The 15,287-nt window shown below is 44.4% G+C and overlaps 1 protein-coding gene across 1 annotated transcript in view; it reads right to left on the reverse strand.

The window, feature by feature from the left end:
* The window catches only part of LOC144824966 (roundabout homolog 2-like), a 1,188,518-nt gene that overhangs the window by 471,754 nt on the left and 701,477 nt on the right, over positions 1 to 15,287 (reverse strand). Inside the window, exon 5 of the mRNA XM_078683904.1 lies at positions 9,554 to 9,692. Within this exon, the coding sequence (XP_078540030.1) occupies positions 9,554 to 9,692 (139 nt within the window). The remainder of the gene's footprint in view (positions 1 to 9,553; positions 9,693 to 15,287) is intronic.

The raw sequence follows: 15,287 nt of genomic DNA on the forward strand, positions 1-15,287 counted from the left end.
GACATTAATTACCAATTATTAAAAAATAATTTCCAATAAAAAATAAATAAATTACCAATTAAATAAATTAATTACCAATTACAAACATCAATTACCAATTAAATAAATTAATTACCAATTACAAACATTAATTACCAATTACAAACATTAATTACCAATTAAATAAATGAATTGCCAAGTACAAATATTAATTACCAATTACAAACATTAATTACCAATTAAATAAATGAATTACCAATTAAAATAATTAATTGCCAATTAATAATTAATTAAAAATACATAAATTATCAATACTAATAAATAAAAATAATTCATTACTTGTTTACAATTAAAATACCTTCCACCCAATTTCCCTATAAACCCACTACCCTCTACAGAACTTAAACGCAAAAATTAACTACAATTAATTTGTAATTCCTTAAAAATAATAATTAATTTAGTATAGTTAAATTACTTCCCACCCTATTACCCTATTAACCCACAACCCGCTCCGGTACTAAAACATAAAATTGACTTAAAAATAACATTATAAATATATGAAAATAGTTCACATATAATTTAAAACAAGTTAAATACTTAACAAAAAACATATAACGCATACATATTAAATACATATTAAAATACATAACAATAGTACAAATATCGAAATTAGTAACATCGATATATCTGATATCAATATTACTGACTTCGATATTACTTACATCGATATAAAAAAATTTGATATTACTTACCCTAGTGTCGATATTCTGTTCAACGATATTCTTGACATCGATATTCTTTACCTTCGATATTTCTAACGCAATATTTCTGTAGGTCGATATTCACAACTCGATATTTTTACTGTTTACCCCGAAAATCATTACATTAAACTTATTAAAATTAGTGTGAAAATCCAAAGTACTCGTGAAGTCAACAAACAAATCTAAAAGCTACTTTAGGGTTCTAGCAGTGCGGGCAATTAAAACAGCATCATCCGAGCATAAGAGAGCCGGGAGCAGTCTGCCCTTATCTTTTGACACATCTATGCCCTGTACGGAGTGCTTTTTCAAAGTGATTAGCATACATAATGAAAGGAAGGAGGGGTAAATTACTGCCCTTCCAGACCCCCTTCCTGCGTGCATAGTCCTTAGTATTTTCGCCAATGCCACCATAGCGCACAGAAGCTGCCAAACCGCAATGGAGGTCCTTGAGGAAATTAACCGGACACCCATCCACCCCCATGGATCTCAGCTCTGACCAGAGTTTCTCTCTGTTAACCAAATTAAACGCAGAGCAAATATCCATGAAGGCGATATGATGAAAACCCTTGTTTACCCTAACATATTTATTGATGATAGGATAGACATTAAAGTTCTGTGCAACAGTACCCTTCCCCTCACGTACTCTGTACTGAATGCCTGATAATATATTCTGTGCTTTAGACCACTCAGTTAGCCTGTTCAGTATAACTCTGCCTATCATTTTGTACCTCTATTGCTCTTAAAATAATAGGCCCTCAACAGGAAGGATTGCTTCTGCTCCCCTTTTTATTAACAGGAACAACAATAGAATGTTGCCAAGACTCTGGAATAGAAGTATTAATGACAGCATTAAAATAAAGAGTTAAAAGTGGGGCCCAGAGATCCAGACATGTCTTACACAAATCATCAGGTATCCTTTTGGATCCTGGAGCCTTGCCTGTTGGAAAGGATACAATTGGGGGCGTGGCCTAGCCGGCAATTGTGATGGCTGCGTAGGCTGGTAGCTCCGCTGTGGCCCTTCCTTCCAGCGGCCTCTGTGGCGGCGACCACTGTGCTCTCGCCGCAAAAATGTCCCCCGGAGGCGAGTGAGGCGGGGGTGTTGCGGCGGCGGTAAATCCGGATCGCTCGCTGTCATAAGAGTGGAGCGGCGCCGTGTGGGGAGTGATGCCGCATGGACAGGCCTGCCCTGCAGCTGCAGCCGGGGACTTGAGTGCTGCTGCTGCGGCCTCATCGTGAGCGGTGGCGCATCAAGGGAGATGCCGGCGGCTAGGGCGGTAAGCGGCTGCGGGGGGGTCAGCTGCTCCCTACTCATCAAGGCTGTGGTTTGGAGGCTGGAATGTCGGCGTCCCAATGCCAGTGGGAGCCTGACCCCGCGGATGTGCCTGGAGAGCCCCCCCGCCGCTGGATTGAATGCCTGGCTCCTGCCTGCGTGTTATTCTGTGTGCCATGTGAGTCCCTCTTGGGTCTCCGCTGAGGCCCCCATCAACACCCTTCTCCTCTGCTGCTGGGAGCCAGGATTTCTTGTTCCTTGCCCTGTATTTGGGCCTGCGTGGCTGCCCTGTGCCCACATTTCTGGCACTGCGCCGTCGCGTCCTGTGGTGCTTGTGACTGTCTGGGGTTTTACCTGCATGTGCCATACAACCTCGTCGCTCCTCTGGGTGCTGCGGGGCTGTTGCTCACTAGCTGCCCCAGGAGCGACGGCCCGACCTTGCCCTTGACCTTGCATCTTCGGGACTGCTGCGACTATTGGCTACCTGGGGTGACTGGTTCGCTGCACTGCTTCTGGCTGCCACCACTCACACTGCGTGGCCAGCACAGAAGGTATGGGTCGTAAGGACCCCCGCCAGGGCACACTTCCTTTCAAAGCCGCGGGGCCTGGCACGGTGGTGCAGCAATCTACCATGGCGGAGGGCGGCGAGGTTCCCACGACAACGGCAGCAGGGGTGAAGGGCCTTCTGGCTGAGCTGCGGGCAGGTTTCAAGGCCCTGGACACCAGATTCGATGCCCTTGACCAGCGTCTGGATGTGATGGGGGCCCGGTTGGACAAGCACGAGGGGCGTCTGACAGTGGCTGAAAGCAGAATGTCAGACCTGGAGGATGGTGCGGCCCAAACGGCCAAAAGGTATGAGAGGATGGAGAGGCTCCATAAAACAGTAGCGACAAAGAATGAGGATTTGGAGGCCTGTGGGCGCAGAAATATTATCCGCATTACAGGAGTGGCCGAGTCGACCAACACTGGCAGGTTGGATATTTTTGTTGAAAAGCTCCTCACGGACCTCTTTGGCAGGGACGCATTTACTGACACTTTTGTTGTGGAGCGGGCGTACCGCATCCAGGGGCCTCGACCGAACCCGGGGTGTCCTTCGCGCCCGATTATATCACACCTTTTGAATTTCAGGGTTAGGGATACTGTTCTGCGGTTGACAAGAGATAAGGGGCAACTGAATTGGCAGGGCTCCAACATCTCTCTCTTCCCAGATTTCACGGCGATGGTGCAGGACGCGCGTAAGAAATTTGAGGGGGTTAAGGCTGCACTACGGAAACTTGGCTTGCGATAAGGAATGCTGTACCTGGCGTGTCTGAGGTTGGATGTGGATGGACGGTCCCAGGTTTTCGACACCCTCCATGAACCTCAGGAGTTTTGTCAGCAATACTCCAACGCCGCGAAGAAGAACTCTGGGGCATCTCCGTTGCACCCTCAGGACATTCCTGACTCAGGAGCGAGTGCAGAACTGTTTGGTACCGGCTAGTTGCATGAGTTGTGCTCCTTTGTTGTGATTGTAGACACTGCTCACCACATTATAGTTTTTTCCTTGTTTCAGTTCCTCACATTGGCGCCCTGATGGCACCGCAGGCTTGCTGCCACAGAGGTGTGAAGATGTGGTTCTGTTATGACATGGCATTGGGCTATGGCGGGGTGTTGCCACCTCCCTTGTGCTGATGCACATTTCTTTATTCTCTTGGAGGCTCATTATTTGGGTTTCCAGTTTGAAGTCATGTTTGGGGTTGTGATGTGGGACAGGGTTTTCCCCCCACGCTTGGTGGGGCAGATGGGTGGGGGGTGGGTGGAGTTTGGGACAGTTGGTCGAACTTGTGTCCTACATGTGTTGTTAGGTGCGCTCTGTAGTCTAGTATATCTATTGTGCGAATAGGAATGACAATTATTTTCTTTACATCTGATTATGGCTAGTAAAGTTTTGGCAGAGGCTGATGTGTCTCTGATATCTTGGAATGTTCGAGGTCTTTATAATGCTCGCAAATGTAAACTGGTGACAAATGATTTACAACACCACCAGGCCGATGTCGCCTTCCTACAGGAAACCCACCTATCTAAGACTGCCACCCCATTAGTTGCTGCTGCCTGGGGTCCCCATAGATATTTTGCGGGTTATAGCTCCTATGCCCGAGGAGTGGCTGTGCTTATTCACAAGAGACTGCCCTTTCATGAGGAGGAGGTATACAGGGAGGAGGGAGGGAGATATGTGTTGGTTAAGGGCTGCATGCTGGAACACTCTGTACTTTTTGTCAACGTGTATGCCCCGAACGTAGAGGACCCTGAGTTTTTTAACGATGTTTATTCACATATTCTTCGCATGGGGGCCGATTATTTCTGTTTCGGTGGTGATTTTAACCTGACACTTAACCCTGAGCTGGATAGCACTTTGCGCACTGCAGCCACTAAACCTTGTGTGCGGCGCGCCCTGTGGGGTGTGCTCGAACAATTGGATCTGGTGGACGCCTGGCGCCACCACTCGGGCAACGACTTGGGATATACTCACTACTCTGCACCCCATAACACTTGAACACGTCTTGATTACTGGAGCCTCTCAGCGGCCGCGTTGCTATGGCTCAAGGATGTTAAGCATTTACCGCATACATTGTCCGACCATTCCCCGGTGCTGGTACAGTTGTGTGTTCCTAGGGCTGGGGGGGTGGAGCGCACCAGGCAGTTTGCAACTGAGTTGGGAGAAGCTATCGTGGAATATTTCCAACTGAACGTGGGTACAGTTGATTCTAAGGCCACCCTCTGGGAGGCAATTAAGGCATACGCTCGGGGTATCTGTATTTCCAAACATGCCGGCGTGCTCCGGTCACTTCGCTTCACGCTTGCACAGGTAGAGACCAAGGTCCGGGACCTCGACGGTAGCTCATATGATGCGGACTCCTCTGTCATGCTTAAGCGTGCATCTCTGCTAGCCGAGTTCAACGAAGCCGCAGATAGAGAAGCCAACTTTCTGGGTAAATACATCTTACCTCGAAGGTACGGGGAGGGAGAACGGCCCGGCAAGACACTGGCAGGGCTGCTCCAATACACTCGTAAACCCACATACATAGGGCCGTTGTCTGGGGACTCAGGGGAGCGGATAACTGGGAATGTGGGGGTGTTTTGCGAGAGGTACTGAAATATTACATGGATCTATACACCTACAGGACTGATTCAACCCCAGAGGATTGCCAGGAGTACCTAGACGAGGTTTCCCTCTCATGGCTGGGCAGGGTGCATCAGGAGTTCCTGGCTGCACCCTTCACGGAGGGAGAGATATTGGATGCCATTGATGTATTGCATGGCGCTAAAGCAACTGGGCTGGACGGGTTTTTGGGCTGTTTTTATAAAAAGTATAAGGAACTGCTGGTCCCTCATTTTATTGACGTTTTCCAGGAGACAGTGGATAAGGGGATACTTCCGCCCACTCTTAGGGAAGCTGTCATAATCCTAATACCCAAACCTGGTAAAGACCATTTGAAATGCTCCTCATACAGACCCTTGTCGCTATTGAACTTCGACAATAAAATCTTTGCGAAGGCAATTGCCATCAGGCTCGCATTGATTATTGAGCAACACATGTCCCCGGCGCAGTCGGGTTTTATTCCTCATAAATCCACGGCCCTGAAAACACGCACACTGTTCACCACTCCTAATAGGCTTGAACCGACTCTACCGGCTGCAGCGGTGCTGTTGGATGCTGAAAAGGCATTCAATTCACTGGAATGGTCTTTCCTATATACCACTATGCGCTCCCTGGGGATTCCTGAATGGTTGGTTTTTGGCGGTGATTAGATTGCTGTACACCCAGCCAACGTCCTGCATCTGCCTTAATGGCACACGGACTAGGGCATTCCCTCTTACCCGTGGTACGCGGCAGGGATGCCCCCTGTCCCCCCTTCTTTTTATACTGGTGCTAGATCCACTTGTGCGCCATTTACAGAGTAAACACAGCCACCGTGGCTTACAATTCAAGACAGGACTGTTGTTGCTCACACTCTATGCCGACAACTTAATATTGTATGTCCGGCGCCCTGACGAAAACTTGCAACCGTTGCTTGCCGAGGTTACTAGATATGGCACCCTGTCAGGCTTACACATAAATTGGGGTAAATCATAGGTGCTCCCGTTGACTGATGCAGTGTGCGCTAGAACCGTGGATTACCCATAATCTTGGTGTGATGACTCGGTTAAATATCTGGGTGTCCATATTCATAGGGGCCGGGACCGTGTCTTGCAATTGAACTATGGCCTGGCGGTCGACAGGCTCAAAAATAATATAGAGCGGTGGTGTGACCACCGTTACCCTTGTCCGGTAACAGCTGGATACCTATCCTGCAGGAAGCGCTTGTCAAACGTACACTAGCTAAATTCCGTTTACATACCTTTGGGGACTTGTTTCCTGGGGGGGCAAGTATTCTCACGCACGGAGGACCCTAGATTCTGGGAGGCCACGGTTTTAGACCACTTTGTGCTTGTGCGTGTCCAGAAGGCGCTCTGTGCTCACAATGAGAGCTACCCATTAGCGCCCACTGAGTTTCCTCTTCTAACTGGAGTTATTAGTGGGGGGGACGGGAATCACCTGGTTGCTAGACTGCACGGGGGGGCGATAGGGTTGCTGCCGAGCAGAGACACGGCGGTGAGGGCTGCCTGGGAGGGCGACCTTGGATATCCCTTAACTGATCTTCAATGGCGGCGTTGCTGTGGGAAAACATGGAGGGAATCCCCGAATCATCGTTATAAATTGTTGCACTTCAAGTTTCTGAGGTGGCTAGCTATATCTCACCCCCAGTAAGTTACATCGCATTGTCCCAGCGCGATCTGACGCCTGCCCGAAATGTAGTGCCCTCACAGGATTTGTTTCACAATACTTCAATAGATCCAATTCAGTCACCAAACAGTGATCTTCAATCAGCAAAATGCAAGGAAATACAATTTGTGATGTTATTTATTCAAAATTTTAAAACTTAGATATGGCAACATGCATACTACTCAGATATTATCACTTGATTATCAGTAGTATAAAACACTTTTCGCACCTTTATATGGACTAGTACAAAGACCATATATCACATTCTTTTTAGAATGCCAATGAACCCATTTTGAGGTCAGAACCATGATTTTTTATATTTGCGAAACAGTGTTTAGCTGTCGACGTTTCGGTCCCCCGTTGGTCTATACAATCCTTGGGACCATCATCAGGACGGACAAGTTGCACATCAATATCTACAAATAAATACAGTCAAAAAGAAGGAAAACCTTAATTTCCCGGCAAATGAGGTATCGTCTACTCACTTAAAAGCAAACCAAGTGACCAACACCCATAGTGTTACCAACAAGTTTAGATATTGATGTGCAACTTGTCCGTCCTGACGATGGTCCCAAGGATTGTATAGATCAACGGGGGACCGAAACGTCGACAGCTAAACACTGTTTCACAAATATAAAAAATCATGGTTCTGACCTCAAAATGGGTTCATTGATATTCTAAAAAGAATGTGATATATGGTCTTTTTACTAGTCCATATAAAGGAGCGAAAAGTGTTTTATTCTACTGATAATCAAGTGCTAATATCTGAGTAGTATGCATGTTGTCATATCTAAGTTTTAAAATTGTGAATAAATAACATCACAAATTGTATTTCCTTGCATTTTGCTGATTGAAGATCACTGTTTGGTGACTAAATTGGATCTATTGAAGTATTGTGAAAAAAATCCTGTGAGGGCATTGTGTTTTTGTAATTGATATTACCCAGTCCTTACGGGAATATTGGGTGGCTCTGTCTTGTTTATAAAATATATAATGCCCGAAATGTAGGACCCCGCATGCGGACTTCGCCCACATGTTGTGGACATGCCCCAAGCTGCAAGTTTATTGGACATCCATTTTCAGCGAGTTGTCTAAGATGGTTGAACTGGACATAGCATCCTCTCCTCTCCTTGCCCTATTGGGGCATGTCCATGACCTCCCTAAGTCCAGGCGTCGCTTTGTTGTGATAGCGCTCTTGCTAGCCAAGCATTAGGTGGCCATTAAATGGGCAGTTAAAGCTAGCCCTACACTTCAGACATGGTTACACAGCATGACATACTGTAACACCACTAGTGAAACATATGCTCAATTGCAGCCGCTCGCTTCTAGACCGGTGGATATCTGGCAAACCTTGTTGGCGTACCTACAGCGCTCACAGGAGCCCGACGATACACTATCACCGACATCATAAGCATTGTAGACTCTGAAGGACCTAAATGGGTGCTGCATTTTGATGTTACTTATGCTGTATAGGACCATTATGTGTGTGGTAGCCGCTGCATGTTTCTGGCAATTGCTCCATGGTCACCATCGTCAGTGTGGACGTTGCTGCATATGTTGAGCTATCTGTTGGACACGCACTAGCCATTGGACACTGTCCTGCTGTTTGTTATGTAACTTTTATACTATCACAGACCGGGTACACCATGAGGCGGACCAACTGTCTTTTTGGTTTTTTGCTTTTATATGTTGTTTTTTTTTTCTTTTTGTGAAAAATGCAAATAAACAAATTATAAAAAATAAAAAAAAAAGGATACAATTGCATCTCTCACCACTCCCCATTCTAATGACATTCATGAATGAGTTCATCAGCAGGGCAATACTCCTGATATAAGGCAGAAAAATATTCCTCCCAAACCTGAGCTGGGATTGAAGCTGTTAAATCAGTCCAGTCATCTTTTTAAAAGAAGGTATGGTTAACAACCTTCTAGAACCGGGTAGCATCTTTTAAAGAGCTGGCCAAAGTTAACTCCTCCCAAAGCTTGTGCTTAAGTTCTGACTTCCTACTATTGATAGTTACTTTGTAAGCCACCCTACACTTTCTAACTTGCTTCCCATCATGTGGTTAAAAGAAAATTCGTCAGGAAGTGTCTTATGTGCCCTGGTACAGCTGCTATCAAACCAGCAGCAGCAGGTGATGGGCCAGACCTAGGCTGAGTCGAAAGGGTCTTATTGATATAGCGTCCGACCTTCTCATACACCAGCAACATAATATACCAAGGAGCCTCTTAATTGGGGCAAGTCTGTATCTCTAAGCTACAGAAATGTACTAACTTCTTGGTAAACATCGTGGGGGAGATATGTTCCCATTTCAGTCTGTGCACATGATCGATGGTCTTAGCTTGGAACTAAAAGTGCTAGAAAAGTTTTCCACCAAAAGCTGGCGACCATCAGTTCATCTCTTCCCAGATTAGGCGACTAGGATCTAAAAATAGCTTGCCCTGATAAAAATCTGACTAGATTTCTATAGCCCTGATATACATTACTGGTTATAAAGTGCACTTCTTATAATAAATCAACTTTATTAGAATGTAATTATCATGTGTGCAAGCACTGGTGGCAAGGTTCCTGTCTGCCAGGCATGCCATGCCAGCCATGTGTGCTCCAAATACGGCAACATGGAAACACCCTGGCTGTTGTATAATTCATTCTTTGAAGCCATCTGTAAGTCATGATCTATTTTCCTTTCTACACGATTTTATACTTATGTTGCTAACAACAATAATTGCTGTTCCTTACCTCCCTTGTGGCAATTCTTCATCTTCCTTTTGCCAGCGAACTGTAGGTAGAGGGTCCCCCGCTACCTCGCAGTGGAAATTGACAGTGTCCTCCGCAAGTACCACTTGATTAGTTGGCCTTTTAACAAACGAAGGACGCTCTGCAAACAAGAGGACAAGAACACGGGTGAGGATTACAGGTGCACGCCCATTCCCAACATTAAAATATATTATCCTCAGATATCACTGAGAGTTAAAATTCGGAATTGCACTGAGTGTGTCATGCTGAACCAGCAGAAGGTCCTCTGATGTTTCTACTGTCATGACGCGAGGATTTGCTGTTATTCCAGGCACACTTATTCCAGCATTCCCGCGGTCTGCAGGCACCTCAGCACACGTGCCCCTTCAGCACCAAGAAAGTAAGTGATGAATTTAACTTGATTCTATATGGCGCCATTGTGCATCTGGATAGTGTTCTCTAAGGTACACATTAATTTAACCAATGAATTTGAACTGATTCACAGATTTCCTCTGTGACTTCAAACATGAAACAGTTCATATAATAAAAAATTCTGTTTTCACCATCTTCTGTTTCCCGTCCTACCACCTAACTTTAATCACAAGAATCTAATCCCTTATTTCAAAACATTTTTTCATTCTTTCTTTAAAACGTAACCAGCTATTGTAATCTCGTCTCATTACCTGTTTTCACAAGCCGTTTTTAACAGTGGAGGTCCATATACAAAGTTCCACTGATGATTCCATAACCTCAACGCCCTCCCCTTTGGATCAGCGTCGGAGAAGCCTTTGTGCAAGGACCACTTTTCATACTCCATGGTCATACACATAAAGACACTGAGTGAATATCAAAAATTAGCGTTTCAAACCAGGGATTCTTGAAGTGATTGGACAAAACAGACACTGACTGGCTGGAAGTTGAGGACTAAACATAGGCTGATGAAAGACAAAGTCAGTGGTGAGATGATGCAACAGTACAAGAAGGAGAAAGCTGGACTGGATACAAAGACACATGAAGGAGTCACAAGTTGAAGGATGGAAAAAATGTTTGAAGACATAACAAGCTGATAACCTGGTACAGCCAAGTGAAAGCTACAAGTGGAAGACAGCGTAATTAAACCATATAAGGGAAAGGTATAACTGATGTAGGGTTAGATTTGATAAGGAGACAGGAAACACAAAATAGCCATTGTAAATGATCGTGCACAAAGAGGGGAAGATCGGCCTACAATGGGTTTAGGCGAGAGAGAAATAAACAAGCCATTGGCATAGCCAATAGGTCTCGTCTTTGGGACCTTATAAGTGTTTATCAATTGTAAGCACATTATCCTGTTAACAATCTGGTCATTCCCCGAATTAAAATGTAAGACATTTTCAACACAGTCACTGGGCAAGTGATGCATTATCTATGTATGAAAGCATTGTGTTTCTGGTCTCGCTAGCGGGGGAATCCAAGATGGCGGGCTGAGGACGCCACGGAGTAGCAGTGTCATCGGAGGCTACCTGCTCCCCTTTTCAGATTCACGGAAAAACATTGGAAAACCACAGAAGGCTATGAGAAATATATGAAGAGATTGGAAAGTTAAAAAAAAGAAAAAGCGGAAACAAAGCGGATTGTTTAATGCTGCGGTTCACTCGATCAGGCGGGAGGCTGCTGGCATCTCAGCTTCAGAGGATTTGGCAACCTGCAGGCTCGTGGGTCAGTTGCTCTGGTTTCAGCTGTGCAGGTCTGATTCCGCTGACCGCTCCAGTAGCTGCTTCTCATCTACCGTGTACGGTAAAAACAAACGAGTCGCTGACTTCCTCGGCAGCTCTTTTTATGGCACCTAAAAATGCCCCTCGTTTGACACGAGCTGGGAGAGGTGCCACGATTGAAAACCAAGGTCCTACAGATAGGAGTGCTGCCGTTGGAGGAACAGTGACGGCGGCGAAGGGAGAGGCAGTAATCTATACTTCTCAGGTAGCTACCGGGAAGCTGGAACAACAGAGCGGTAAGAAATTGATCCACGCTCCTCTATTCACGGTATTAGATAAAACTCCAAATGATAAAAATGATTCAGGAAAAATTGTTTCTATTATGAAAGGCGATATTGTACAAACGCTAAGTGATAATATGACCCGGAGCACCGCTGCTATCCCTAAGAAAGACATAGCACAGACCCCGAAAACCAGCGGCTTACAAGATAATGTGATTCATAAAGACATTAATGCTAAGTCGGCTATGTCCACTGGGTCTAAAGGATCTAATCAGGCTTGTTTAGACATGGACCTAACATTAGAGGTCCAGGCCAGTGACAATAAAAGCGGTGAAAAAGATATAACCATCGCCGATGAGATGAATATGGGGATAATTGCAGCAGATTCAAACACAGCGGAAACCTATGGGTTACCCTCACAAGAAACTGACCAAACAGGGACTATTTCGGATGTAAACTTGGAGGGCTCAAATGATGAGTAAGAGGAATTAGTAGAGGAAGATGATCTATCCAACTCCCCCATAAACGCAGTAAAACAACTGGGGAAAAAAAAAAGGGGAAACCAAAAGCAAAGAATAAATTAAAGAAGGGAAAAGGATCCAACGCAACTGCTCTCTCTAGCTCTATTTCAACCTCAAACACATGGGGGAGACCTATTAACGAACAAAGCCCCTTACGTAAATGGATTCAGGCAAAAGGAGGGGTAAAGAAGATGGTATTACGCTTATCTGGTAATAGCCCAGTCGAAGAGGAATACTCAAAAGACGCCAATGCAGTAAATGGTCACAAATCACCCCCCTCTACCTTAAGTGCTTTGCAGACAGCATCCACAATACAATATCTGCCAAGTTCTCCGAATAAGTCTGAGATACTCTCTGAATTTGAAGATTTTGCAACGGATACTGCAGTTATAACAGCTATATCAGCAGAAACAAATGCAACAGGCGGTGAAATCCAATTTATAACTTCAATGGATGCCATAACAGCTAGCCGAGATAATGACAATGATGATAATGATGTTAATGTTAATGCTGCCAGCAGCTGTGATATGTCGATCTTATTGACCAAAGAAAACCAAGAGGTCAATCATTCTTCGTTAGATTTGATATTAAAAATATTAACAGAGAATTGACGAGAAGCTCACCAACATTTCCTGCAGCTGAGAGAGGATAATAGCAAGATGGAGAACTCTCTATCAGAAGTGACCAATAAACTAGGTGGGATTGCGTAAGAATTAGAACAACTCCAACAAAGGGTGGTGGATGTTGAGGAGTTATCAACTCGTACAGAGGTGTCTACTACCCAACATGATATACAGATCACAAACTTACAGAATAAGATAGAGGACATGGAAAACCGCCAAAGGAGGCAAAATCTTAGACTTTTTGGCATACCTGAAGGATCAGAGGGAGCAGATCCGCGAGCATACATGAACAAATTATTTCAGAAAGCCTTTCCAGATCTGGCAGACTGGGACTGGGATTCTCAGCTTCAAAGAGCGCACAGACTTCCAATAATACACAGAAACAGAGAGACTAAATTTCCCCGTCCCTTTTTGATTTATTTTGGCAATTTTTTACTTAGACAAGATGTATCCCTCAAAGCTAGACCTAACGCCCCCGTTACAATAGAGAACCTTACTCTTTTTGTAAGATCTGATCTGAGTAAGGCCACAATGGAAAGGTGGTGGAAACTGCGCCAGCTTATTGATCCTTTTAAATTACTGAGGGGACAGGCGTTTCTTCAAGAACCAGCTCGCCTCAAAGTGATCAAGGATGGTCACACATATTCTTTTATTGATGTTAAAGAAGCAGACAAGGCACTTTCTAAGTTTCGCTCTAAACCTGGTTAATATATACTAAGGGGGAGAGGATATTAATTCTGTGTTAAGAATTACGAGGCTTATATGAACCTTATAATGATATTGCACAATTTGGCCCTTTTTTCTTCTAGGGTATAAGGGCTGGTATGGCATCTTCTTCCCAGGGACTAGAGACCAAGGCTTTTTGCTTTAATATATTTTACTCCTTTTTTTTTCTTTCCTAAATCTCTCTCTTTTTTCTTTTAGAAGTAAACTATAATGAATTGAAACTATTAATGTAAAAGTTTTTCTCTCTTTATCCAAAGTTATCCTTTAGATTCTGTGGTGAGGGGGTGCAGGGGGGGACGCTGATGCTGCCTCTCTGTTAGGCTGCCCTTCCAGCGGCAGCAGGGAATAGAGGGGTGGTTCTCCTTAGGGACAAGGGTTGGGGGTAGGAGGGGTGGGAGCAGGGGAGGGTGGTCTTCTAGGGAGGGGTATAAAAGGAGAAAAATGACAACGCGAGATTTAGGTTTATTGAAGGCGATTATGAAAGTATTTATGTATTTAGCAAAACAGAGGAATGCAATATGTTTATTAAATGTATCGGCTTAGGTGTTTAGTTTGGAATGTGGCTGGCCTTAACAGCAAGAATAAGAGATGTTTAGTACAAGAAGAGCTTAAAATGTACAATCCCCGACTAGTTTTACTATCAGAAACTCATATTTGTTATAAGGATAGGAAATTATTAGGGCAACTAGGTTATGAACTTATAGTATGCTCTACATTGAATGCTTCAATCAGAGGGGTTGCTATCCTGAAACAGAAGTATTTAAGAGTTGAAATTACACGTACGGCTGCTGATAAAGGGGGAAGATGGGCAATTGCTCAAAAAGATTTGGGAAATTTTAAGTATGTATTTTGTGTTATATATGGTCCTAATATTGACGAACCATCCATGTATGATCGATTAAATGTTGAGCTACTGGATTGGGAGGGAGAGCTGGTAGTAATGGGGGATTTTAATTACGTGATGAATTATGATGTAGATACTACCAGGCTGGGTGCCTTCCAACGTATGCGTAAGACATGAGCTGCAATATTAGAAATAAGCCTAATCTAAAAGATGCTTGGCGGACTATACACCCTAATATAGTGGGGTATACATATTATTCAGTGCCCCATAAATTATGCTCACGAATAGATATGGTCTGGGCAGCGGATAAGATTCTAGAATATAGAAATATGCCCAAGAGTCGCCTCAGACCATAACCCTACTATTTTCGATCTTAATATCACATTCAAGAAGCAAGGGCCAAGGCTGTTTACATTCCCTAGATATCTCTTAACAAATCCCTTATTCATTTCACGCCTTAAAGAACATATTAATGAATTCATTAAAATCAATCTTAATTCTACATCACCTATATTCGTTTGGGATGCCTGTATAGCTAGTGTAAGGGCTTTGCTCAACAATACATTTTGAGACAAAATCTAGAACGCAGAAAAGAGATCAAGGATATGACCTTTAATATTTTGCTAACTGAAAATTATCTTGCAGAAGCTCTTAGTCGGGGATGGCAAAACAGCATGGAAATCAGACTTAAACTAGTGAGTTTACAATCCGCTACGAAAAACATACTAAGAGAGAAAAATGGTGTTAATCTCCATAAATACCACTTGTCTCAATACGAGAACGGTGATAAAGTCGGGAAGATTTTAGCATATAAAGTCGCTGACAAGAAGGCTAATACACTAATCAAGGCAATTAAAGGACCAGATAATACCGTGCCACTCGTAGTCGAAGCTCATCGTTACTTGGGAGCTGAACTTTGTTCTACCTGACTTTGGGACTGCTGCCTGTGCCCTTGGAATTGCTGCTGGACTCGGGGGTGCGGGACTGCGAGGCCCACAGGTCAGTGCGCTTCTACCATCACGCGCACCTGGTGCCTCTTCCCGTGACT

The sequence above is a fragment of the Lissotriton helveticus genome, chromosome 3_1 (assembly GCF_964261635.1).
Source record: "Lissotriton helveticus chromosome 3_1, aLisHel1.1, whole genome shotgun sequence".
Lineage (NCBI taxonomy): Eukaryota > Metazoa > Chordata > Amphibia > Caudata > Salamandridae > Lissotriton > Lissotriton helveticus.